The following is a 27,784-nucleotide window of genomic DNA, read 5'->3' as shown; positions in this document are numbered from 1 at the left end:
GTATTAAGATTAAAAGTATTAAGATTATGATTACCGAAAACTAAATATTTTACATTTTGTATAAAAAAAATTGTTCAACTTCAAACCTATAATAAATAAACGCTTTTATGATTTGTACGGGAAGCATAACAAATTGCCAAAATGTTAGTTTTAAAATATTTTTTCGAAAAAATGTCACTTATGTAACTTAAAGAACTTTTATCTAACATGATTTTTAGATTTCTTCTTTAAATATTTACACGTGCATCACGTTAGGAAATAATAATGATTCGAGATTACTCGCAACACAATTGGAACAGGTTTCTGCCGCGTTATTTAATATAAGGGATGATAAAAATACATCGCGCTCGTAAATTTTTTATCGAGTTTCGTGCACAAAATAAAACCAGGACGTTGTGCGGACTGCAAAGTAGAATTTTTATACCAAACACTGAGTTCAAAAGTGTAGAAGAAAGCTGTTTTTACGTCAGCTTTACGTCGTTACGCACTTGAGCCTTTTGAATCGTTTCCAAAACATTTTTATGTCATCGGCCGGCTTTGATAATGACAAGGTTCTCTTCTTACAATTTCATTGACCACGATAATTGTTTAAATATGTTCAATCAACGTGAGAGTAGATTTACTTTTTCTTTCAGGGATGCGAATATTTGCCGTATCTTCGGTACGTCAGAAAATTTTGGAAGGCGACTTTGCGAAATTTACATTGTACTGATCTCATCTAAAATAGTCCGCACATATGCCACAATCACACACATCTCCTTCTCTCTCGCAAATTTTATTCGCGCACCGTGAATTTTCACTCCGCCACACACTACCTGCATAAAAAAGCGACGGGAATTTACCTCGAGATATCCGATGCTGAAAATAAAAGCCGTTACTATGGTCGGTAACACTATCTTCGTGAATATATTTTGCGCCGGCCAAATGCCGAGTTTCGATAGGAGAATCTTGTTAACATTGTAGTATTGTTTCACCGCCGACTGCATCTCCCCGACTCGGTTTTATGTCGTGGATGTCGATTCTCCCTCAAGAGATTCAGCTGATATTTTCCGATCCCTTATATCCAAATACTATATTGCGCGTGTCCGCTAACAACGTGTTACGGCTACGCTAACATTGTCTGTGATAATCATAGGTTGTCGGGAAATAGTCCCGCGCTCCTTTATTCCCTGTCATTGTTGGAGCGAAGAAAAAGACGTCGCAAGAATTATATACTTTGCGGAACGTCAATTGCCGCGGTGATACACGCGATACTCGTCCACGTGTATTATGTTTTTCCTCCCTTTCTTTCTTGATGCCGTATGATTTTTTATGCGAGCGATGGCACGCTGGTAAGCGTGCGAGATAAGCGTAGCAGAAAAATTGAGCGACACGAAAAACCGGCATAAGACAAATAAATTACAGCATCTACAAAAGTTCGCGGGGAGAATGACACATCGTAAAAATTTAACCGATATATAATTTATTTTTCATTTTCGAGTATTTCATCCTGAATGCTATGGCTTGGTCTTCCCGTCTGCCGCGTTATTTTATAAGGGATGATAAAAAATACGTTGCGCTCGTAAATGTTTTACCGATTTCTGTGCACAAAATGAAACCAGAACATTGTGCGGACTGCACACCCTTACGGAAAAAAACACTCAAGTTTTGAGTGTTACGGAAAAAACTCAAGTTTGAGTAGAGTTAAAAGAACTGCCCGTAAGGGCAGTAGACTTTTTATACGAAGAACTGCGTTTTGAGGGTGTAGAAAAGTGTATTTTTCGTCCACTTTGCATCGTTCCGTTATAGATACCTCCTCAATACCCAGTGGGAAATGATTCGTTGATCGATGTCGAAACGATGTCGAATCGATATCGTTTCGACATCGATCGATGAATCATTTCTCACTGGGTAACTGTGTTGTTCTTCGCGACATTTTGTACCACAGCATGTTGTATCTAAAAGCAATAATCCAGTATGTATTATAATGTTTTATCTCCATAAACGATCAATCGATTACATTCGAATGCCTATCGAAATAATTAAAATTGGAAAAGTACAACACGGCAAAAATAGTGAAAAATATATTATAACTGCAAGTCGCATTAAGTATTATTGTGATGCAAAAATCGACGAATGAACGAACAATCCGCATTATTTATCATGGATTGTGCAATTCACGACGGCACATGTGAAAAATGAATTCGACATGTTAGCGTGACGAGTCGGCGTTAAAAGCGAAACCAACATGCGTGTAATTTATCTCATCGTTACCACTGTACCTGTAATAATTTTCCTATCCATAAAAGCGAACTCGTGCATAATTTGTACTTCCAAAGTACGCGTGAAAACGTAACAGAGATGTCAGAGACAGGAAAAGTTTCAGGAAGACAAGCGAACGTTCATATAAGTTATACTAATTCAAACAATTTTTTAACGATGAAATTGTTTCGATTAACAGTTCGGATCTTTGTGAAAGAAAAATAGTAACGACTACAACGTTATAACGATAACAACTATCTTAGAGTTTTTATTACATCAAAAAGCTAAACCTACAACACATTTTGTAACAGATTATCACTTTCATATGTAACTTTTGCCGCAATTATCATTGCTACACAATAGAATTTTCCAATAATAAGAATTAAACCATTGAAATCGGTAATTTCATCATTCCACCGTAACCGCTCTTCTTTTCTGTTAACTGCAAATTACTTGAACGACGAAAGGGCGGTGAAATATGATAGAGTTCCCTGCATTACCTTAAAATTTAAAATAGCAACATACTTTCGCAGTATTGTAGTTGCTGCACGAATTGAAAACAGCCATTCTTACCGAAGCATAATTCTGGAATGACAGCACGTACATTTTGCCGGCCGTTAATGTACAAGGAACAAGACTCCTGTAAAGTAATATGCTCAATAGCTGCTTTGTTCTTTGCGACATTTTGTACCACAACATGTTGTATCTAAAAGTAATAAACCCTGTATATAATTTTTTTATCTCTCGTGAACGATCAATCAGTTAGTATCGAATATCTATTGGAATAATTTGAACAAAATTGATAAAAATGGTAGAAAATAAAATACTTTCAAAGATATTTTATCCTAAGCTTATCACGAATCTCCAAGGGGCGTTTTTATGCGTCCTCGGAACGGAGGACGCCTCTAACAATGAGTCCCTTGGAAGTTTGTGCTCTATAGGATAAAATATGTCCATGTGAGTTTTCTTCCTCTTGTTAATCTCAATTCGTATAGAAAAAAAATAAGAAAAAGAAGAATAAAAAACAATTTTTATATTGTTTTTTTAATAAAAAATAAAGTTTGAGAAAATAACAAAAAAATTGCCCCTATATACACATAATTATATAGAAATGTAATAATTATTCCTTTGCTGCATCGCGCGGATAACTTCGGTATATACAATATTTACGCTTTATCAAATATATCTGCGCTATGATCCATTATTTCTTGACCGGGATAACTCAAAACGAGAAGATGCATGAAACCACCTATTACTATCGCCACGTATCTGAGCAATACAGATTTCTGGTTCATGAAGTTAATTATCTGAAAGACGTGTAAATTTTTAGACCGACGGTAAGAAATTGTGAGACGATTTCTATTTGACAACGTCTTAAATTATCGCTCTCACTTGAATTCCGAGGAGGCTCATAACGATGAAATGAAGAAAGATCATCATAAACGAATACAGATAGAACAAGGACTCCAACAAATCGACATATCTGAAAGATATGCAAACAAGGTATGTTACAATGCGGAACATTTTGCGCAGTACATGCGATGCAATTAAAAACTCACTCGAGGCTCAGCTGATGTTTTTGCACGAGAAGTGCCAGTTCGCGATAGAAACTGTCATCGTAATCTGTCCGCTCGTACTTGCTGTAAGCGACCTCCGCATCCTTAACGTGGCTACCTTTCTTTAAACTTTTCATCGAGGTCAGATTTTCTAGTCGGCATCTTAAAACGTAGGATCTGCATTTCAACTACGGTATGCGAATTTAAGGAAGAAGCGAAAATTTTCTTTCGCAATCAAGTTTCTCGGGAAATGAGTGGGATGGATACTATACCCGATGGCGGCGAACAGACTGCACCCGTGCTGCGCGAACATCAAGTAGCTCGTATCAGTTACTAGCAAACAATTTACAGCCAATACAATCGTTACGTACGAGTGGAGTAATACAGGATAGAAATACACCTCTCTGTCGAAGCTGTAGTCGATATCAAACAAATACAAGTAAGGGCGCGATTCATTGAGAGGTATGAGGACATCCAATGATTGTGGCATTAGTGGCAGCAGCAAGTAAAGGATCATCATTGAATACATTACAACTGCAAGTCGCATTATTGTGATGTAAAATCGCATTGGCGAATAAACGAACAAGTCGCATTATTTAGATCAAATGGACTGTGAAATTCACGATGATACATGTGTGAAAAATGAGTGAGTTATGTTTAGCGAGTCAGCGTTAAAAGCGAAACGACACACGTGTCATTCATCTCATTGTTACCACAGTAAAAGATTGTTATTTTCCTTCCCATGAAGGCGTACTCGTGCATAATTTGTACTTCCAAGGAATGCGTGAAAACGCGCCAGTGATAGTTTATGAGCAACAGTAGTTGTTCTATCTAGGATACAATGAACGAAAACAATAGTTACAACCTGCCTCTTGCGATTTTTTTAAAGGGACGAGCGAAAAGCGGCTCACGAAATCTTACGTTTTTGTTGTTGAGAACTATGAGGAATAATTTAATACAAGCGCCGATCCCAAGCAGGGACATGATGAAGGATTCGCAGTCATCCGTCAGGTGCCTCCATATCTCAGATAGTCTCACAAACTGAAAATTGGCGATAATAATTGCAAACACCTCTGTGCACCTTTAATGTTCCACCTACCTGCGTTAAGAGTAATAATATAAATTAGAATATATAAATATAAATTAGATAGTCGATGTATATGAATTGCCCACAGGAATAATTTTAGAGGCGATAAAACAATCTGCTATTTTTCTAAAACTTCCTTAAACGTAAACTATACAAGGCTGTTTCAGCCACACTTTGTTTAAATTTCGCATGTATCAATTACTTTTTCTCAACAAAATATCAGAAATGGACTTTGAATTATAAACAGTTAGATTCTCGGAAAATTATACTTCAATTAAACACTCTCTAATCCGGTAATCGTAGTCAGTTCTTATATTTAAGATCGCCTTAAGTTTATCTTAATGTAAGATACTGTAAGGAACATTTCAATAACTACGGAGTATCTAAAGATGATCTTAAGACGAACTTAAATAAAAAATCTGACTATGAATATCGTCCTGTACGATATCATGTACATGTGGGATTAATTAATTATTTACTGGACACAGTAGGGCCGTGAGGATTTACAAAAAACAACAGTCTCGAATATGTATGGAAAGTTTAACAAATTTCCAGTCATTTTTAAGATATTTTCTCAAAAAAGTTATTTATAAAATAAGAACTCATTTCATTTAATATAATGTTTTGATTTTTTTCTTCAAATGTTCGTGTATCATATTGAGAAACGATAACGATTCGAGATTACTTGCAACACAATTGGATCAGATACATGATTTTTTTACCACGTAATGAGTCACGATGCACGTTTTAGATGTTTATTCAACATGTGAGTAATACTTTTGAATTTTTCTTTCAAGGATATGAATATTTGACGTGTCTTCGGTATGTCAAAGAATTTTGTGAGGCGAAATTCATGCAGCATAAATCACATATATGCTAATCGCACAATCACATATCTTCCTCTTTCGCGAATTATATTCACGCACAAAGTAGGCTTTCATCTCATCACACCACGTAAAAAACGGCGAAATTTTACCTCGAGAAGAACGATGCTGAAAATAAAAGCCATCGCTATCGTCGGCAACATTATCTTCACGAATATATTTTGCTCCGGCCAAGTGCCAAGGTTCGACATGATAATCTTGTTAACATTGTAATAACGTTTCATAGCCGAATGCATTTCCCCGACTTGGGTTTGTATCGTGGATGTCGATTCTTCCTCAAGATCCAGCTGATATTTTCCGAACCCCCATATCCTGGTACTATATTGCACGCACCCACTAATAACGTGTTACAGCTACGCTAACATTTTCCGTGATAATCCCAGGTTGTCGGGAAATCGTCCTGCGCTCCTTTAATTCCTATTCGTCATTGCGGAGCGAAGAGAAAGGAGACGTCGCAGAAATTATAGTTCGCGAAACAGCAATCAGTGCGGTGACACACGCGATACTCGTCCACGTGTCTGCCACCCAAGATTTGCGTCGCGTCAAGATGTCTCTTTCTTCCTTTCTTTCTTGATACCGTATGATTTTTGTATGCGATCGGTGTCACGCCGAGCCAAGATAAGCACAGTAAAGGATAGTCGAGCGACACGAAAAACGGCGCGATTAGCCGAACAAATTGTAGCGTCTATGAAAGTTCGCGTTGGACAAGGAGACACGTAAAAATCTGGCTGATAAATAATTTAACTTTCGTTCCAAATGTCGCTAGGGCTCAGTTCCCACGTCTACCGCGATCAGACAGTAATGCATCATACCGGTATACGTCAATTCGTACGAAGTTGAACACATGGAAAGTCTTGTGAAATACAAATCAGGATAAAAACAATACAAACATTTTTACCGAAAAAGAGTAATTTTTTCAGGTGTGCTTTAAAAAAAAAGTGTAAAAAGTTATACGCGATGTAGCGAAGAATCCTTAGTAAGATGAATAGGTACAGTCATTACACAAGGTAATATGTACAAAGTAGAGATTTTCTTTTTGATTTTCTTTTTAAATGTTCCTATTGCGATACTCCTATTGTAATTTTTTAATTTAATAGTCTCCATTTCAGATGTCTAGAAAAACAGACATCAATTTTTATTAAGTGTTGATTTAAATTATAAACATACTATTTGCACGAGTGTTACAGAATTGCTATCGGAACAAATTCCGAAAGATATTCAAAAATATATTAAGTTTCTTCTACAAATGTCATTTTGAAAAGATATTAGGGCGGCTGTTTCCGATATGTAATTTATTTATAATGACGTAAAAAATTGCGACGAGTGTTATGATAAGACAGTTTGACGATTTCCAAACAATTCTCTCTTCATTGTATAAATTTTACAATTGGAGTAGCAATAAAATAGACAATATTAAATATCTAAACGCTTATTTCATTAATTCAATATCACACTCATTATCAAAACCTAGTCTGTCCTGAGAGAGCTTTGGCATCGATTAAAAAGAAAACATTTTTTTCAGTCTATGTCAAGAATGCTTCTCTAGTTTTTCTAGGCACTTTCTTGGAACAATATTTTTTTTGTAAGAATATAGGAAACAACAACACATACATAAAATGCTTACAACTGAACCATATTAATCGAATATTAACTCGAGCCTTTTGAATATCGTTTCCAAAATTTTTTCACATCATCATGGCCAGCTTTGGTAACCACCATGGTCCTCTTTCTACAATATAAAAAGTATATTTTATCATTAATTGTAGCATTTGTCATGACAAATTTTTCGGCAATTCGTACGTGATATACTTGACATTTTCTAATTATGTTTTAAAATAACAATTACCTTTCGCTTTGCCAAATCAATACTCCGGTTGAGACCGCGTGATCCCTAAGAACCTCGAAGTCAGTTTGCGAAAGAAATTGACTATACAGAACTCCTTCGCTAAACAAAAATCTATTTCTTTCATTTTCCCACAGCTTAATTTGATCTACAATGGTAGGTGGTAATATAGGTGGTCCTGCTTCTATCATTTTACTATGTGCATGTTGCTGCAAATAGCTGTTGATATAAAACAATATATAGTACACAAAACATTTCTTTACTTGGCTATTTAAGACATTAGTGCAGTTACGTACCCCACTATTTGAGAAGCAGTTATTCCACTCTTTAATGCTTGTCTCACGGAATCTCTAGTCAATATCGATACAACTAAATTTGGAAACCTAGAATAGCAAGGTAGTTAACGTTTTTTAAGATACATATTTTACACAGCACCGGTTCTGGTCCCTCACTGATCTACATGCAACGATAATTTTTACGCCCCTGTGTGAATGTATTTAGAAAAACGGGATGACAAAGAAATGTATAATTATACGTACAAAGAAATTTGCACAACAAATCGAAATAAATTATTGCATTCGAAGGTTGAACTCTTTCTTAAATTGCTGCTGAAGCAGTATCCGATATTACGAAATAAATTTTTGGGTTTTTTTAAGCAATATCTTTACGTCTTTAAAATTTTACATCTGTATGCGGGCATGTGTTGCAGAACCGATCTTGCGTATATATTTTTTGTATAGATCGCACTTACCTATACAACATTTCACAGAAAAGTCCAAGCAATGCAACTTGCAGATTCGAGTTCGTATAAGCATAAACTCGATAATTTGTTTCCACAACTATATACCCTTCCTTGTCTGTATCTCTGGTTAAAGGTTTATTTTCACCAGTAGCAATATTTAACGCTAATCGAGTTGGATAAAACCTTGCAATCCAAATTAACAGAAATATCAGTAATTGCGGTTATCTGGCAAGTAACACGCGTCGAGTTTTATCTACTTTACCTTCCTGCTTTGCGTTTTCGTTGATAAACAAGTCCAAATTCTCTTAAATGTTGTAAAAATGTCAAGAGACCCTCGGACATTCCTTCCGTACTATAATCTTTACCAAGTGTGGAAAAATTTAATTGGAACAGGAAGGTAAGGCACTCTACTAAATCAAGACCACGTGCCTCGATTGTGTCGAGATATTGTAGAATAAAGTACCAGACCTATGTAAAGAAAATGTTTGTAACGTACAAAGTAACTTGTACAATACCAAAAAGAGATTGTGCAACAATAACACATGAAGCAATTACGTATGAAAATACTTAATTCAAATCTTATTTCGAATGCGAAAACGTATCTCTAATATGACAAATTTCTGTAACAGGAGAGTTCGCTTATCGTCACAAGTAATGATTAAAAATTGAGACGGGAAACTTATAGTCAACCCAACTGGCTGGTTACTTCATTAGTTTACTACGTTTCGACCCTATTCAAGTGGTACTAAGTCAGTCATCGTCGTCAAATAAGACAGAGTCAGATTATAAAATGTACGCATAAGTGTGAGCACTGTGGTTGCTGGGCTTAACTTAGCACCACTTGACAGGGACCCAAAAAATATGGTCGAAACCTTGTAGTAAACTAATAAAATAACTAGCCAGTTGGGTTGACTATAAGTTTCCCGTCTCAACAAATTTCTATCTTCATATCTCTGAAAGAGAACTGATAACTACCTGTGAAGCCGTGTCCAAAAGTAGAAACTGAAAACCGGCTTGCGTTATAACTGGGCTTCCGTCAGCTTCGTCTCTCTTCATTAAACCCGCGTGCAGAAGAATTCTGACAGCATCAGCAGATATACCTATTGCAAAATTAACTAAATTAGATGTAATTTACACATTTACAATCTTCCTGGAAACTCTTTATACGAAACCACAAGATATTTTGGGACAAAAATGTGTCTCAGATATAAGTTGTGCTTCAATAAAAACTATTTAGGCACAATTAAACATATTTTTTTTACATACACGGTATGTTGATACAAAATTTCAAAATTGTTGACAAGAGACAGCTGTGAATTTATTTTAAAAAACATTTCTCGTCGAGGAAAACTGAGTTTATCAAATTCGATATCTTCTCCCTCACTAACTTTTTAAAACTAACTTTTAAACTTTTTAACAGGTGTTCGGCGAAATTTGTTCCGGCAGGTTTGGCTATCCGGGACGGTATACGTTTTGAAGAAGTTATCAAGATCTTACCCTCCTGCTGCTGGGAGCCGACCATGTAGTGCAAGACGCACTCCCACCTTTCCAACGCATAAGAATCCAGGAAGGCGACGTCTCGCGGCTTACTGTCGGTCTCCAGCTGATTGGACATGGTCCACGGCTTGCCGCCACCCAGCAGCACGATCTTCAAGTTCTTCTTGAAGGTGTTGTTCAGGATCCAGCCTGGCAGCCCGCCGGGTATGGACGCCTCTTTCCACACGTACAGCTCGTTCAGGATCTGCACCACCTTCTGGTGCTCCTCGAAGTACAGCTTGGAGCACCAGGAGGCTATAACCGCCTGTGGCACAGGCTGCTCGACGAACAACAGCCTCATTACGTAGTGCTTGGCGATGACGGGCAGCTCGCGGAACACGGCCAGGCATATGGGCGGCTTGTGGTACAGCTTGTTCAGGGTGTCGGGGGTGCGGGATTTCAAGTACTCGTGCAGGTTCTTGCACTGCAGGCTGTTCGGCCGCAGCAAGTTCTTGCCGCTTATCGCGTTAGACATGTCTGCGTCGCACGATCGGCCGAACTGTCAACGCGCGAGCGATCTCCCGGTGATGCGGTCACGTTGCGACTGTATTTCTCGACGGGCCGTATAAACGCACTCGTCCGATTGTACGATCCGCGGGAGAGGCGTCGGCTATTCCGGAGGAAACTTGTACAAGTCTTCTCCTCACCGCGACTAGAACACTAATCCCGTACTCGGGCCTTCGAAGTTCGAACAAACTATCTCTCTCGCGTGACGCTGTTTATTAACACAATTGTCCGTGCATCAACCGCTACGCGGCTTTTACACCTGTGCCGGGATAAATACACTTACGAAGGAGCGCAGCGACACGGAAAGAAGAGCGAACAGAAAAGAAACCGTGCGACCGAACGTACATACAGTGCCCTCTGTGCGTGCGACTGGTAATCGCAACAGTGTCGTTGAAGCGTTGGATAAAACTTCATGATCGTCCCGAAGTAATGAAGGAACCGTCGTTACCGACCGCCTTGTACCTCGTCGGTAATATCTGTGACTTTGTCAATGGTAACGTTTAGAGAGGAAAGTCCCCTGTACGATGAGATAGGCTTCTAATGTGGGAGCAGGTCTTCAACGTCCAAATTCGATCACAAATCTTTTTTCACGACAATTACACGATCTAACAATGAATTTTCCGCTAAACAGATTTCACTTCAAGAGCAATAAATTCATGGTGGAACCAGGGGTTCAATTATGTGTCTTACAACACAGTAAAAATGCTAAAAGTGAGCGGCTTCGTCTCTTTTTAAGGGGACGGTTAGAGAGAGACAAAGCTATTCACTTTCAGCATTTTCACTGTAGTGCAAGATACAGAATCGACCCCCCAGCAGATGATGCTTGTTAATTTAACAGAAACCCCGCTGTCACATGTTAGGAACTGTCTCATAATAGAAGACTTTCCATTACCTAGGTGATAAATTTCACTCGGTCGGTTATTGCCGATCTCACGAGGACGTTGCATTCGTGTCATAAGTTGCGTAAACGTCAACGTTTCTTGCGTATGAATTAAGCGTCTCGATGACGTAGGTAGAGCGACTTTCGCTCAAGCAGAACGAAAAGTCAAGACGAAGTCAAAATGACATCAAAGTGACGTCATCAGCGGAGGGCATGAAATAATATCGCTGATAACTTGGACGCGATTATGAAATCAGGATACATACAATATGACAACGCGGTTATAATTAAGTTATAATTGTAGGAGAAGGACAGGAACAATTATATTTAGTAGACTGTTGTAAAATTTTTCTCACTACGTTAAAAACAGTATTGTAGAACAGTTCTTTTTCTTTATAGACGCGCCCATTTTTCCTTTTATTACTCTCCACAATCGTCGTATGTACACGGAGGGAATTTTCTCCTAAAATTTATCCCGAAAATCATGTGATCGCGGGACAACATGGCATCTCAAAAAAAAAACCCTCACAAAATGTAAAGGAAAATTCTCCCCGTGTACGTTTCGCGCAATTACGCGAGCGATGCGTCGTGTATATCGCATGTTACATTTCTTCTTCCGAAGTGCATTTCGACCGCCATACTGTCTCGCTCGCGGCCGAAGACATCAACAGACTCTGAAACTTCTCGTGCTCCTCGTTCATATTCGTCACCCCGGTTTCACAGTCAATGACTTCGCTGTCGCGTTGCGACGAGTGGAGAACGGCAGAGGAGAACGGTGTCGCGGCTCTTCGCGTGTGCCGTCCTCCGTCGAGACAGGAAGAAAGAAGGAGAAGAGGAGCGAGGAGAGAAAGAGAAGAAAGAGGAGAGCAGAGAACAGAGAGAGAGGGCGAGCGAGCGAGCAAGAGAGAGAGAGAGAGAGAGAGAGAGAGAGAGAGAGAGAGAGAGAGAGAGAGAGAGGGGGGGGGAGAGAGAGCACACGCTTTTCCTACGTGAACGCTCGCAACGACATATGTATGCGCGTATCAGGGAAGAGAGAAAAGAGAGAAGCAAAAGAGCGAAAGAAAGGGGGAGAGAGAGAGAGAGGGAGACATGTGCGAGCTATTCCTGTACGCGGCGAGTCGCAAGCGGCATAATAACGCCATGTTGTTGCTTAGCACGGTGAACTCTCTCGAGGCGAACGAGCAGAACCCGAAGCGGGATGTACATACATGTACGCGATATCGGGATGATATATCCTGTTCTGATTTCCGACGACGTTGCCTTTCCTCTTCGCGGCTCTCTTAGACGTCCTCGCGGATTTTTCCGAGATATGATATGTCGATTAATCCCAGGGTGGAATTAATCCGCCTATCTCGCTCTCGTGGAAATGCTCGGAGTTGATTTCGATCCGGAATTAGTCGATTATTTCCTAGATTTCTATTGTGTTGTCCAAGGGAAGAGGAATAATTCCGAACATTTCCAGGTACACAATTGATAGGTACACAGTTTCGTACTCGAAAAGAGAGGGGAGATTGATTCGTGAGATATTCGAGCTCGTATCTGGGGACTCTACTATTTGTCGATGACACGAAACGGTGCCATTAGGCGATGTGACCCGACAAAGGCGATGCAGTGTCAGCTCTAAATGTTATTATTACGACATCCGCTGCGCGTGTATCATTGCTATGTATCGTAAGTCACGTTTCTTAGAATATCGTGGGCGAGATGCTAGGCTTACGATCCACAATACGAGGCCGGTCTTTCCCCAACTGGAGTGGGAAACCGAGGCGGCACTGGCTTTCGATCATAAAACGAGGCGTTTTTTTTTTATTCGCGACAGGTCAAACCTGATCGAATTCAGATTAATTTTCCGAGTCTTGGAATAAATTAACTCGACTCGACGGCGCGCTCGATTTTTGTATGTCGCTGACATAATTTTGCGAAAAGGACCTACTTTTTTTTCGCAAGACTTGATAGCGCGACGCGAGCGTATTTCAAAAGATTCCCCCGCGGTTCTTGCGCTTCGGTTCTTCGTAATTCTGTTTCTGGACTCTCGGCGAGTCCTCGCCCCCTCTTCTGCCTTCAGTGCAGTCTCGTCGTCGTGATATATTAACAAATTGCTATTTCTCATTTCTTGTTAATGCCATTCGTTAACGGTAGCGAAGGAAAATTTTGCCTCGCCGGTGTGTCGTACAATTTACAGAGGCGCGCCCAAGTCCAGGTAAATTCCTCGAGTTCTCGAACGAACGAATTCGAATCGTCACGCTCGATTTCCCGATCGATTATCGATGCGATCGAGGGCGTCGGTTTGTAAAGGGAGACACAACCCGGCGAGAAATAATTCGTCGATCGACGTCGCCTCGACATCGAACCTGACGTAAACTCGACGTCGATCGACGAGTCCTTTCTCGCTGGGAATTACCCCCGTCGAGAGGATTCAAAGCGCGGGGCGTGCGCTTTTCGGAGGATTCTCCCGCGGTTATTACGCGCGCGGTTCTCCGCAATTCTGCTCGGCGATGAGTTCTCACTCCTTCTCTCTCCCTCGTCGTCGCTCCCCCTCTACCCGAAGGGGACCGCGTATCGCCTCTCTGTCTCCGGCACTTCCTGTGTTCCGCCAACACGTTCACCTGTCTACCGCCACCTGCCTCCGTGGTTACCTAGGCGTGTACGGGCCCCCGGGCGGGGTGTATCCCGAGGGACCTTAGTTTCGCCTAGCGCGCGGTGGGGCCGCGATCTCGTCGCGCGTACAGCACGCCGCATCGCGCACGTACGCGGTAATGCGACCGCACGCGATTGTGCAGTCGACTTTACGCTGTCGCGCGACCGCGGACGCGCACGAACGAGTTTCCCTCGTGGCCGTCCCGATAAGCAGGGGACGTTCGCCGAGGGCCGGCCGACGGATAGAGGCCCTCGCGGTTCGACGAACTCCAGGCGCGACGTCGCCGCCCCGGACATCGGTTCGCGATATTTCGTCGGAGGCGGAAAGACGCGGGTGTCGAGTCCGAGAGGGTGAGAATCACGCGCGCGTTATATAACGAACGGCTTTTTTGTTTCGCGCGCCGGGCCCTCGAGACGCTCCGAGCGCCGAGCGCGCCGACACCTCGTTGAAAAGTTCGAGATAAATAACAAGGCCGAGAGCGGAGAGACAAGTTCGACGCGTAAGTTCAGGGGGAGAAAATCAGTTTAAGGTAAACTTGTTTCTAATCAAGTGCGAGTGAAGGAAGGCTCTGGCGGCAGATCCGACGGCCACCGCGAGTACTTCCGTGATTACGCTTGAGTCGCGACACCTGCCGACGCTATTGTACTGTTAAAGAGCACCGGTCTTCGTCCGTGTCGACGACGCCTGCCCTTGGTTCCTCGACGCGGACAACCGAACGTGCCGGCCTATAATGTCAACCGGACACCTGAAACGGTAAGTTCGCGAGCGACGGGATTGTCCGGCGGTCTCGCGATTGGAGACATCGCGTCACAAAACTGTGCATGTTTGATCGACGATTTACGCAGAAAAATCGTTTATTGGCTCTTTGTACGGCACTGGAGAAAAGTCCCCTGTTATGAGGCTTCTAATATGAGATAGCAGGTTTTCAACATCTAAATTCAATCGCGTATCTTTTTTCGCAACGATCTAAAGACTTGTGTCTACGATGCTAGAACTTGGTCCAAGTTCCAGTTCCGAGAGATGTGTGTAGCCAATCAACTTGTAGCTATTCCATAAAAGCTGCAAATTGATTGGCTATACACATTTCTCGAAACTAGAACTTGGACCAAGCTCTAGGAGTCGTGGACCTCAATGAAGTTTCCATCAAGCAGATATCACTCCAAGGGCAATAAATTCATGGGAACCAACAGACGGCGCCTAGTAATTTCGCTGAACCCCGCTATCTCGTATTAGGAGCCTGTCTCATAATAGGGGACTGTCCTCTAGATGTAGTTTTATTCGTTAATTCGGAACAACGTTAAATTGTCAATGCTTAGGAGTAAACGACGCTTTTCAAGAGTCTAATGTTTGTCTAGTAACGTCCTTGGTTCATTGAACACTTTCCATTCGTCTCCGGCGAGTCCAGTAAACGTACATGCAACGCGACGAAGAGACGCGGTAGCGGCATTTTCGCGCGGTCGACTTGGCGAAGCTTTAACTTTCCCTTATCTGCGTATCGACCACGCAGCGCCGCGCCGCGCGTACACGCGGGCACAGAAATGAAACGTCTCTGAGGCCCGTGTCGGACTGAGGACGGTATTCATAGGCAAATCTTATACGGGCTTTAAGCCCGTATCAGACCACGAATTGAGAGTAAAAGTCTCACTAAACTTGAGATTAGTAATCTCTATTTTGATTGGTCAAATTTCAATCTAATCTCAATATCAATCCGTAGTCTGATACGGGCTTAGCAATTGCCAATTCGACTTGGATTGGAATTGGCGATTGACGATTGTCCTCTAGCCAATGAGGGCAAAGCAGCCAGCGATTTAATCGACTCTCATTGGCTAGAAGACAATCGCCAGTCCCAATCCAATACGCGTCAACAATTGCTAGTCTGATTCGGCCTTTACGCTCGTATCCGGCGGAGATATCCTTTCGTGTGGCACAATATATTGGCGCAATATTGGGAAATAATGTGAATCTAGTATTCCCAATACCGGTCCAATATTGTAAGATGGACGTCTTCTCTTATTCAGCCAATATCCCTAGTAGCACAGTGCATTGGCCAAACATTAGGCCAATGTTTATCCAATGCACTGTGCTACTAGGGGTGTCTCTTTAGCAATGTTCGTTTAATATTGTGTCAATATTAGACCAATATTCTTATTAAATATTGGCCAATGCACTTTCGATATAAATCTAATATTATATAATTATTATCGTGCAACGTCTACATTTTTTCCATGGCCAATATCAGCCAATGCATTTCTTGTATAACCAACATTGGACCAATATTTAGTCAATATTTAACCAATGCACTGTGCCAACGCTAGGAAAGCGACTCTGCTTGTATGTACGATTAATCGCACGGGTCCGTCCGTGCAATCGCGAGAATCACCAGGTGATTCTCGTCACTTCGGAGTATCCTCGCGAATGCGGGCCTCGGTGATCCGGGTACCGTTTTAACACGCCCGACTGTACCGCCACACGTGCACGCGGCGCGCACGTAGGTGCGGAAGAGCGAGTGAGCGATCGGCGCTCTACTCCGATCGAATTGGGCGGTAAATGCGCCGCGCTTCGGTGCAGCTGCCGCCGTTCCGACACGTTTCGGACAGCTGCTCGTATCGATTGCTCTGTGCCTGCTCCAATTTCCTGGCTTTAGAATGATTCTGATTAGAAAAGAAGAGATGAAGCTCTGGCACTTCTGGCAGTGAGAGCGCCAGGACGAGAAAATAGGGGAACAAGCCAACAAGATGTCTCGCGTTGCTCACGTTGTTTGTCTCTCAGAGTCGTTGATATCACGTTTTTATCTCGATTAACTTCACTTCTAGAGAATCGACAGCTTATTTAGAAAAATGGAACTGTTTTTTAGAGATATTGTATCAACAATCCATCTCGGCGCGATTTGTGTAGATATATAAAATCTATTTTTTTTTTACATTTTTCTCTCTCCCGCTTTATTTTCTGCACAATGTGTATTATACTGAGAACTATTGCTACAAGTTTTTTGAAAATGATATCGCGAGTGAAATGAAAAGAGATATTCCCGACTCAAGGTCTGAGATAAGCGAATAATATGTCGAAGACCCGACGTTACTCCGAAGAATCCACTAGCTTATCTAGTATACGAAACGCTGCGAAACTTTCCTTTCACCTGGCTGTTTTGCGACACGAGTCTTCCATTGCGCTTCCACGCTAGCTATACCAACGTCGATTACGCAAGCGTAAATAATCACGAGTGACCGTAAAGGTCCATATACAGATATAGGACACGAATACGGTTTATTCTCTTCATTTTTTGCTATACAAACGAAGATAAGGTTATTCCAAGTCTGTCGTCTCGTCGGAAAGCTCAAATGATAAAATCAGATAAAGCTGCTCATTTAAATCGACTGCATTATTATTTAGTATTCAGCGAACAGTCATACGGTGACTGGTGCAAAAATTGGACTCGTTTGAACGATACATGTCATGCAGAGACGGCGCTAAGCTGTTCGGTGCCCTCATGCATCATTTAAATCAGGAAGACTGTCATTAGTCAAACTAAAACAATATTTCAAGTAAACTAAGTAAATACTAAATTTTCCTATTTTTTTTCCTGAAAGTTGTTTTCTACTATGTTCATATCTAAAGATGGAGAATTGTATATGTATCACTCATAGAGATAATATATCTAGGTTCACGTAGAAAAGGACAAACTCTGTTTTGTGCTATTTCGTTCTCTCTTGTTCACATGCGAACGAGAAAATCTATTCTATACGCAAGAATATATAAACTTCCGCTTCTATAACTTGCTTTTGTCTCAATAAGTCAATCTTGTTTAATTCGATAGAGGAGAATAAGAATTTTTGATTTTATTTTGATATCGTCTTATTTTTATACTGAATGAGGTTGTGAGAAATATAAGTGCGTCAAGAATATCTTTTTGTCTCAGTAACAGAAATCCTTTCTGAGGGTGTAATGTCCATTACATCGACTCATAGTGCTGCACAGTAATTCTCGACTTTTGTCCGTTCCGGAATTAATAAAAAAAATTTCAAAGTTATTGTACGTAACACATGCGGCGTTAGGCGCTCATAAAGAATATAATGGTGCCCCCATGCGGTGCTTAATTTGCTTATTGTTAGTGTATCACCCCGCCCTTGTACAATACGTATCCACGCAATATAATGGAAGTAAAATTGAATTATTGTAACAGTAAAAAGAGACAAACGTCATGCGACGTGTAATGCAAGTAATACACGAGATACAAAAAAAATATGGAAAATTAGAGATCAGTGAGTGTAACGCAGCTTCGTTTGTTCTTATATATTTTAGAAATGTGTCGCACAACACATTCATTATGGCTATGCTATAAGAAAGCAGCTGGTGTGGGCAGGGTAGGAAGTTTAGTTTTACACAAGAGGCAGCTGATGCCGAGCACAGATGCAGGCGGATCTTTTCGTTTCAGAAAGAAGCAAGGATGCTTTTTTTTCCTCGCGATGGTGGTGGTTGGTTTCGAAACTGAGTTAAGATGCGGGCCACTCTCTGGCGTAAAATAAATCATCGCAGTCACCGATTACTTAAGGAACAATTTGCCTCGTAACCATCGAGATAAGCGTTTTATTAAGTGCAATATATTAATCAGCGTATCACGATAAAAATATAATTGAAATGATCTTTTTCTTAATAAACATTAATAAATAAAATGGCCAACTCTCTCTTTACTGAAAAATCTATTATATCATTTGGCTAAACGAAATCTGTCATTTTATATCAAGCAGAATATAATATTAGTGAAAGCGAACATATTGTCTGGAAGTTCGCAAACAATTATGCATAAGCAATACATTTGATGAAATGTACTCCGATAGACTTGTTTCCAAGCAACGCAGAAGCACCAAAGGTATTTAAAATATGTCTGAAGGACGTGGTAAAGTCGGTTAAAGGACATTCTAATCGCTAGTACGTGCTCTAGACTACCTTTTGGCCCTCCGTTGCTATGCTGATACGGTTTCCAGCTGCGTTCATGAATTCACTGCGACGGAGAATAAAAATCCGTAAGAGAATCAGTATGCCAGGGCAGGAATTAGGCGGCCGTGCAGCCGATGCTCGGCAAAAGGCGCAGGAGGCGCAGGAGGCGCCGGAGGAAAGCTGGCCAGTCACCGAGCAAGAAGAGGGAGACAGAAGGAGGTTCGCAGCTGCTGTGACAGCTGCACACTTCCCAACATTACTCCCCGGACGGTGCGCGCTCTGTTCCTATCCTCCGCATGTGCTCAATCCCTCCCATCATCTTGCCAGGTGCTCCTCGTCGGCGCGCTTCGAAAAGGCACACCTTTGTGTCCTACGCCCCGTCTGGGCGCAGGACAGCGCACGAGGACTCTGCGAAAATCCCTACCTCGAAAGAGAAAACTTTCCGATCGGGTCGCGATCATGCAGATTGCTCGCGCACGTTCCACCTGCAGTCCACGAGGGACAGATGCACGTGGCGTCGAGTACAAGCGTATGATTGGCGAACGATTGAGTAACGTGTCATTAAGTAACAGCGTTAATTAAAAATGTCGCTTTCGTTACTTTAAATCTTATAGGTACAAATGTTTCGCAGGTTTCTTTTTTTATTACTACACAGAAAGAAGTTTTTCTTAAAATTATCTTGAAAATTATGCGATGTGTTGTGGGACAATACGGCCTTTCGAAGAATTTTATGACGATTTTTTTAAATTTTACCATACATTTTACTAGTAGAATGTGTGGTAAAATTTAAAAAACTCTTATCAGGTTCTTCAAAATGCCGTGTTGTCCCACGATTACATGATTTTCAAGGTAAATTTTCAGAGAAAACTCTCCGTGTGTGTACTATTATAGTTGCTAGCTCGAATAAATAGTTCAGTTCGATGTATGATCAAAAAATGATTGAAAGGTTGAAGGCTATCGATATCTCTTGACATTTAGTAGCCCATGACAAACAGTCGTTTGTTCTACTAATTGTAGTATATGACCCTTCTGTATTCTATTATAAAAACATCATTTCTCGATTATGTTATCTTGACTTTGATCAAACACGGTTACGTGAAAGTCGTGTTAGTTATCGATATCTTTTTCCGGGGCTTCAGTTTTTCTATCTCATATTCCCTGAACGTGATTCGGTGAATGGGTTTCTCTTCTTTTTACCGTTCAATTCCGATTTTCATTTCAGTCCGAATAATTTTTAGATTATGAATATCAGCAAAACTTCGAGGAATCTTTTAACAAAAAGCGTTATCCTTATACAATCCACTTCTGAATATTCACTTTATGCTCGTCGAAGAGTGTGAGATAATTTAATTTTTATCGCTGAGTCGCTGAGGATGATGGAGCGTGATTTGTTATTTATTATGGATTATCAACGAAGTACCCTACATGCGGTATTAATTCACGCAAAAATAACCGCGTTTGACTCTTAAAACCTGCTCTCTTGTTACTTGCTGATTATAACTTTTATATTACGATATGAAAAATTCATTCCTGAAGATTACTGTCTTCAAAAAATACATATCAATTATCTTATTTACACGTATCTTAAAAAAGTCTCTTCAATTCGTAAGCGGCTAAAAAAAAGTAGAGCTAGACAAACGATGGCGTTAAACAGTAGACGAATATGATAATTAATCGTTACGCTCCAAAGCGAGGAACCCCTCGCGATGGCGAGCAAGGTACGTGTAAAGTGATGGACGGAATGGTTGAGGCACTTTTTTTTTAACGAGGAACGCGCATGTAGATTCAGATTTACGTTCCAAAACATTTTCTCTGAGGAAACTTTTACTAAAAAATTAGGAACCCTCGAAATGCTTTCGGGATGGCCATCGAAAAAAATCTCGGAGAAGAAGATTTTGGAGATCCCTGACTCTGAATGCACGTTCCCTAAACTCATTTTAAAGAAACGTGCCGCAACCATTCTGTCCATCACTGTGCGCCTAGATATATTTGTTCGATCGGCGAACGGCTTTTTCGTGGCCGGTAATCCACGCGAGCCCGGTGATCCACGGGCGGATTGCTTTCGCGATTGTCAGAAGAAGATTTGGAATGGGCGGTCGCCGATCAAGAGTGCCGGGGCTTCTCCCCTTCGCCGATCATCGGTGGGGGGAAGGTCGAAGAAGGCCGCAGCTGGGTTAGATCCGGTCCGCGCACAGTTGAATGCACGGTGTGCATACCGCGGGCAGCAATATAGGTCCAACAATGTCGTTACTCCCCCCACTCTTCCCCCTTTCTCTCTCGCCCCCTCCACCTCCGCTCGCTACTCCACAAACCTGCAGTTAGCAACACGTGTCTGTCTCTCTTTCTCTCTCTCTTTTCTTTCCAATCGCGTGGTCGATAGAGCTCTTTGTCTCTGAAGGGGTCATTCCGGTATCGAGACGGAAATCAGGCTCTTCCCTAAGGCTTTCTTCGCACGCCGATCAGTTTTCTTTACGCCAGGGAATCGCGCAATACCGCCAAAGTTTCTCATCGGCACTCGGCAAGAAGGTGGAAGGGAAGATATTTTGATAATTATGTGCTTTAAATTTAGAAGCAAAACGATGTCTTAATTATCATGAAATGATCTAAGCAAACGGTTTGAGAGGTACTCTCTGCAGGATTGTGCAAGATCGTACCTGTTCGCCGTCTGATTGTGAGAGGAAGAGAGAGAGAAAGAAGAAGAAAGAGATGGCGCATTCCTGTTTTACATGCACATGCTCCTTCATTCACGACCTGTCTCTCCCCCCTCTCCGCTTCCCGACGGTGTTCTTCCCTCAGTTATCATGTTTCCCTTCCAGTTATCTTCTCTCAAAACAAAAGTCTATTCTTGCGGGGGCGGATTGGTCTAAAGACCGGTTTCACCAGTATCTTTAGCCCTAACTCAACTAGTCCTCTTCATTTCTTTCCACTTCCTACAGATAAGATCCTAAATCAACCAGCCAAATGAAGTCAGTTCATCAGCGTTGACCAAAAGTCGCCTATGCATTTGTAAACCGCATTGAGTTACAATTTACAAAACCGTTAGATCGCTTCGTGCGTTTCACTCGTCGTTTTTGAGTTCCCACACTCTTTTGGGAGAGATTTCAGGAAGTTACGGGGGATAATGACTGCGGGTAAAACGAGAAACTGGGAAACTACATTCGCATGATCATGCACATCCTTCGCAGAGCCAGTCTCCCGGTCGCTCCAACGGCTCTTCTGGCTCGCGACCGATTCTTCCCCCTTCTCTTCCTCCTTCTCCTCCTCCGCCTCTTCCTCTTCCTCCTCCACCATCGGCGTAACCACCACTACTGCCGTCCTCGTCGTCTCCATCGACACCATGATGGGGTCCAGAGGAGCCGCGGAGCTAGTCACAGCTTGCGTGCCAGTTCATCAGTGAGCACGGTCTTGCGCGTTACCAAGCCGAGAGCAGTGCTACATCTTGAATAGGTCCGCGTTCGGCAGATTTCTCGAGGTTTACCGCGGTCGAATCGAACTGTACTGTACTGTACTGTACTGTACTGTACGGGCAGATCACTTCCTATTTAGTGTCACGAATCGCTCGGGGTCGCGAGACTTCCTGGAATACGGATCGCGAGTAAGACGTGCGAATATACTCGAGCCCGCGGGTACGCGATTTAAACTGAAAGCAGCGCGACGAACATGCCCCTCTTTCGCGTGCCGCGAAACTGAATGGTACCAACGGCGGACCCGAGTCCGGACTCGGTTGCGCGAGTGACGTTAGTGCCTTTAACTTTGAAGATGGTGCGCGGTCTGTCACAGTGGACCAAGACCCTGAGCTTCCCGGCGAGGGTGTCACCTCAGAGACCCACCAAGGAGTCCAAGGTTTTCCACGTAAGCCCCAGCGCTAGCCCCACGTCACCGCCCAGCCCGATCAACGACACCATGGACAAAGCGCCTATAATTACCGACGAGGTTTGATACATTTCTTTTTATTTTTTTTGCCTCGTTTTCCCTTTTTTTTGGCTTTTCACTAATCACCTTGCTAATCGTTGGAATAACAATGCTTCCCTAATATCTAATTTAAATATCCGAGGCACTTAACGTGTTTTTATACGCACTGTACGATCGGAAGATTACAATAAACAAGATAGATATGTATAATATGAGCGAACGCGTAGGATAATCGCATAAGGTAAAGGTACCAACGCTTGGACATGCGCCTGTATCTGGACGATACCTAAACTTTTAATGTGGAATGTATACGTGTATTAAATGTACGTATACGTAAGTTCATGGCTGAAAGTTTAGATATCCGCGTTTACGTACGAATGCCCAGACATAGGTGCATGTCCAGGCGTTGGTATACTCTTACCCGATTCGTCCTCATTTTGTTAGACGGCAAATTTTCATGATGACAATAATACAACCTGCACACGGAAAAAGAAAAAGAGAAACTCGCCGTTAGGTGAACCGACGGAAGCGGCGGTTGCCGATATCAACGTCGTTTCCGGCGAGGACACCGGGAATAAGTTTGCGGCGGGACCGTTGACTCCGAGATGCGAGAATCCTGCGCTGAGAGAACGGTTCTTCTTGACAGCCGCCGCATTTCAATATTGTCGCCAGATGCTGCGCCTCGACGACGACGACGTCGGGCGCTCGGGGGTTTTCTTCGCTGCCATATGATTCGTGGAATTTCGTGCGTGAGCGCCGGGTACCGTGTCTCACTGGAATAAAATGCCGGCCGTAAGGCACGACCGGCGGGCAGCGGAAGCGTGGGAACCGAGCGTAACAGATGGCCTCGACCGCTTCCGAAGTCGTTCGACCTCTCCTCCCATCGCGCGGCTCCTTCTCGCCGGGACGACGTCGTCTTGCTCGATTCAATGAACGGCGGCGACGCCAAGTACTCGGTTTTAAAAAGAACCCAAGTATATTTCATAATTGACTTGCTCACCGCAATTTCCGGACCCCTGATATCTGAAAGGATGAATACGTTAAATTGGAGTTAACCGATGTTAGCAAACACGTACCCTTGACGAGGTAAATGAGAATTTCTCAGACCTCGGAGGTTGAACCTCGGAGCTCTTGCTCGCGTTAAAAATTGTAATTAACAATTTAATGCTGTCCCTCATCTCATTTTCATCGAGAGAAAGAGGGACTCGTTCGTTGTTACATATATAATTCTCCCATTGAGTAAGTCAATCAAATTCCAAGTTGCGATTTCTTAGAGAGTCAAATTTCAAATATGCCTACTGCAGATTTTCATCCCGGAAAGACTCCCGTTCGGAATTACTTCGTCGAGCCCTAAACGGGGCACGCTGTTCTGTTACGCAGAAGTGTATAGAGTGGAAGATACGCTCGCATTGTATAACGCAGATTAACGAATTCATTGAGGCCATTAGAAAGTAGGAGGTTGCATTTTTTTTCGTCCCAGGGAGAGGTTTCTTAAACCGATACGCCTGGTGCACCTCAGTCCTGGATCGCTTCGTTAATTTAATCGCGAACGCGCGCTTCAAGTCCAAGTAGGAGCGCATCCGCAATCGTCGCGACCTTTTGTGGCTCCCCCGTGTCATCCTCTGCTGCTCAAGGAATGCGAGAATGCGAGATAACGCGGCACGACGGTTACGTTTAGTCCAACCAGCGGTAATTACAGTGTTATATTAAAAGTGCTCGGCTTCTCTCTCTCTCTCTCTCTTTCTCTCTTTCTTTCGTCCCCTCTCTTCCCACGGCGACGACGATGACGGCCGGTCTGCGCCGGAAGTGGCGCGGCTTCGCGTTCTCCTCCTCTTCCTCGCGCATTGTTCCTCGTCGCGCATTCCACGGCGATGAACTCCGCCGTTCGAGTGAACGAGAACGTTACGCTCCGCGGCATGGGCGCAGCCCGCTGCGAGGGGAAGCCACGCGAGAACCTCCATCCGTTCGCGAGCATCCTATATCTCTACGACCGCTAACGTAAACAGTCGCTTATCTCTCGCGACACAAATGGACACGTATCTCGCCGCGATATCCTCGATTTGCACCGTTTTGGCACGGTTCTGCGTACAATCGTCCAAAAAATCTGGAAGAAATACCGGGACGCGACTCGCGAAGAACTTGCTCTCTTCGTGAATTTTTCACCGCGAATCTACAATAATTTATATAATTTTTCAGGCCGGAGTCCGTTTGAAAATTCCTGCCACGTGCGTCGAAGGGCGGATGTACAAAGAAATTAATTTCCTTCGGAAGGAAAGACGAGACTGTGAATAAGGAATAGTAAAAGTACATATTGAGCGTGTAGAAGAATACGGGATAAGATCGCGCGGTATAGGACTAATTTTAGTTATTTTCAGAGAAATATAAAAATCCCAAATGCGTCATCGATCATATAATACGTGTTTACACCACATTAAACTCGTTTTATGTCGTTGTTCTACGAATTCTACCACTCATTTCCATCTCGAGAGGCTTAATGGAATCGAAAATACGATGAACAAATCTATTAACAATCTGCAATTTGTAAAGCAACGGCCGAGAAATAATGAAGCTACCACGCGGAAGGCGAGGGAATTAAAAAGGCGGTGGCGTATCGTAATTACTGCGCCTCGAATAGCCAAAGCGATCCATTTTTATTACTTCGATATGATACTCGATTGAGGATTCCGGCCGTTTTTGGGAACGAGGAGGCGGTGAGATCAACGCGCGTCGCGTCGTATGTTAATTTTCGGCCATTCCCCAAGGTCGCACGCTCGGAACCGAAAAAGAGACGGTCGTTCGAGTGGAGCGCGACTTCGCAACAGTCGATCCGTGGGAATATCCTGATGTCGTCAAGGAGAATTTAGACCTTGCGTACTCCAAGGTTCAATTTTTAGCGGACGTTTACATTGTCGTCGTGTATTTCAATGAGTACAGCCGCAAACAAAACCCTTACGGAAATATATTTACTGGGAACGAAAGAAGCACCGAATAATTACTAGAGTTCAGTGAAGGCATGCGTCCACGATGCTCGAACTTGATCCAAGTTCCAGCATCGTAGATACAGGCCTCAAATAAATCATTACAACTTACTGATGTGCGGTGCTTCTCCAGTAATTATTTCCCTTACATTCCCATACAGTATACAAATGTTGAATCAACATCTCCGAAACGTTCCATTACAACATTGTTATATTGCATCCATGTTACGGAATATATAGATTCAACGTTGAAAAAATATTGCACAACGTCTAATGTCCGCTGAATTGTAATGTTTTGTAAACGTTACAATTAAACATTCAGAAAATATTGTTAAATTATGTTAACATTGGCCGCGTTTAGCAAAACTTCTCAGATATTCTGTAAATATTCCGGAATGTTTAGAAATATATTCTTGGGATGTTAATTTTGAATTTTAGGAACATTTTATAAATATTCCAGCGTTATTTAGCGATTACTGGGTACTATATGTTCTCTTCGATATGCAGACATTTTCTAAAAAACAAATAGACACATAATAGCAATAAATCGCAATTGAGTATTAAAAAATAATTCGTTCACTATTGTTTTAACGTTGCAGCAACATAAAGAATCAAGGTACAAAAATTAACTTAGATTCAACGTTGAAAACATATTTATACTTTACATTCAACATTGCAACGTTTCAGGAACATTATTTTAACTTTCTGTGCTGAATGGGATTTCTGTGAGGGAAGCACTTGAGGTAAACTGCCCGAGAATGCCGCCTATCGAGATAATACAAGCGATCGACCAGATTTTTAGTTTCTTTAATCGTTAAAACACGGAATAGTACGTGTAATAACATGATTACGCAATCTGAAGAAATAATATGAAACAATCGTCAATGCTACACGATTCGCTCGTTGCCGCAACACGGATCTCGATCTAGATCGCGTCTGATTCGACGAGGTCGGGCGAAGGAAAAATCACGATGCATAAATTACGCCGATCGGCCCGTTTACGATGCCAATGACATTGAATGTTGAACATTAAACTTTGGACGCTGCAAGGTACGAAGAATAAGTGGAACATGCGAGAAGATCGATTGTCCGTTACTTTACCGTAACGTCATGCTTACCTGCCGCGGTGCCTAGTATTCTAATACCGCGGACCTGATACGACGCGAAAAGAACCTCATTCGAGAAAGGAACAATGGACTTACGATTAGTAGAGCAGAAACTTCCAGAGTTATATTTATTATTATTAATAACTCTGTCTCTGTTTTGAATATGCTCGTCTCGAACTGTTTAATATGACATTGTGTATCTTTGCGTTAGGACGAGTTCAAAACGCTGCGATTTATTCTTCGCTTCGTGTCGATTTCTTTCGAGCGCCTGACAAGATATAGCTCACAGGCTCTCCGATTTCTTCGAGGGTCTTCGTTTCCTCTTCTTTCAAAGTGTTCCACTTTTGAGACGTTCGATATAAAGTGTTCGAGAGCAATCTCGAAAGCGAGAAGATATAGGTTTGTCTCTTTCATTTCTTTTCTGTTTATATCTCGCCGCTAACGGCTGGGCTGGTTGCGTTAGGTTCCTCGACCTTGCTGGTCGTGCAGGTTTCAACTTCCAGGCACCTCCGAGCGCACGCATTTATACGCCGGATGCATTTGTATACGAATGGTATAAAGGTTGAGCGCATCTCACGACTCCTTTTTCTGAAAACCGATGCGCTTCTCAAGAAATCAATTTCATCGTCAGGAAATAAATCCGCGAGAGAGAGCATTGTTAGAATCATTACTTATTTCACGCTCTGGGACAAGACCCAGACGTGAAGTGAGCATGAGAGAGAGAATTAGAGAAATTATTAAATATGGTATATGGATTCACATATAGTAATTTAAGTGGCTACCTCCAGTTGTGCCAGATCCTAAATGGCATTTACACTTGTAATTGATTTATATTTTAAAGGACCGAGTTAAAAATTTAGTTGAAATTATTAAAGTTCTCTGATATATATCAATTTCATTGTCAGTAAATAAATTCGCGAAAGAGAGAGAGAGAGAGAA

At 42.2% G+C, this 27,784-nt stretch overlaps 3 protein-coding genes across 7 annotated transcripts in view; 1 reads left to right on the top strand and 2 right to left on the bottom strand.

Annotated features, from left to right (window-relative positions):
- Positions 1-2,483: 2,483 nt before the first annotated feature.
- Positions 2,484-6,016, bottom strand: LOC105561592. Its single transcript, XM_012011695.1, is given in 8 exon segments — positions 2,484-2,741; positions 2,815-2,947; positions 3,412-3,548; positions 3,634-3,724; positions 3,801-3,959; positions 4,070-4,331; positions 4,511-4,838; positions 5,861-6,016. Coding segments are annotated over 8 exon segments (1,305 nt in total). The 5' UTR covers positions 6,005-6,016; the 3' UTR covers positions 2,484-2,690.
- Positions 6,017-7,181: 1,165 nt separating this feature from the next.
- Positions 7,182-10,928, bottom strand: LOC105561593 (general transcription factor IIH subunit 4). Its single transcript, XM_012011697.1, has 7 exons — positions 9,851-10,928; positions 9,329-9,453; positions 8,616-8,821; positions 8,363-8,536; positions 7,908-7,994; positions 7,615-7,830; positions 7,182-7,497 (listed from the first exon to the last, which is right to left on the bottom strand). The coding sequence occupies exons 1-7, from the start codon at positions 10,362-10,364 to the stop codon at positions 7,416-7,418; spliced, it is 1,404 nt and encodes a 467-aa protein (XP_011867087.1). The 5' UTR covers positions 10,365-10,928; the 3' UTR covers positions 7,182-7,415.
- Positions 10,929-14,002: 3,074 nt separating this feature from the next.
- Positions 14,003-27,784, top strand: part of LOC105561586 (TNF receptor-associated factor 4) — an 18,400-nt gene continuing 4,618 nt past the window's right edge. Inside the window, exons 1-2 of one of the 5 annotated variants that reach the window (XM_012011687.1) lie at positions 14,003-14,667; positions 22,609-22,782. In XM_012011687.1, coding sequence (XP_011867077.1) covers positions 22,609-22,782 — 174 coding nt within the window. In that variant the 5' untranslated portion in view covers positions 14,003-14,667. Of the gene's footprint in view, positions 14,668-22,250; positions 22,783-27,784 lie in introns of those variants that run through there. The other 4 variants (XM_012011689.1, XM_012011690.1, XM_012011688.1 and 1 more) reach the window with 4 other exon arrangements.

The sequence above is a fragment of the Vollenhovia emeryi genome, unplaced genomic scaffold (assembly GCF_000949405.1).
Source record: "Vollenhovia emeryi isolate VEMERY1.0 unplaced genomic scaffold, V.emery_V1.0 DF939205.1, whole genome shotgun sequence".
Classification (NCBI taxonomy): Eukaryota; Metazoa; Arthropoda; class Insecta; order Hymenoptera; family Formicidae; genus Vollenhovia; species Vollenhovia emeryi.
This window is presented reverse-complemented; position numbering and strand designations above follow the sequence as displayed.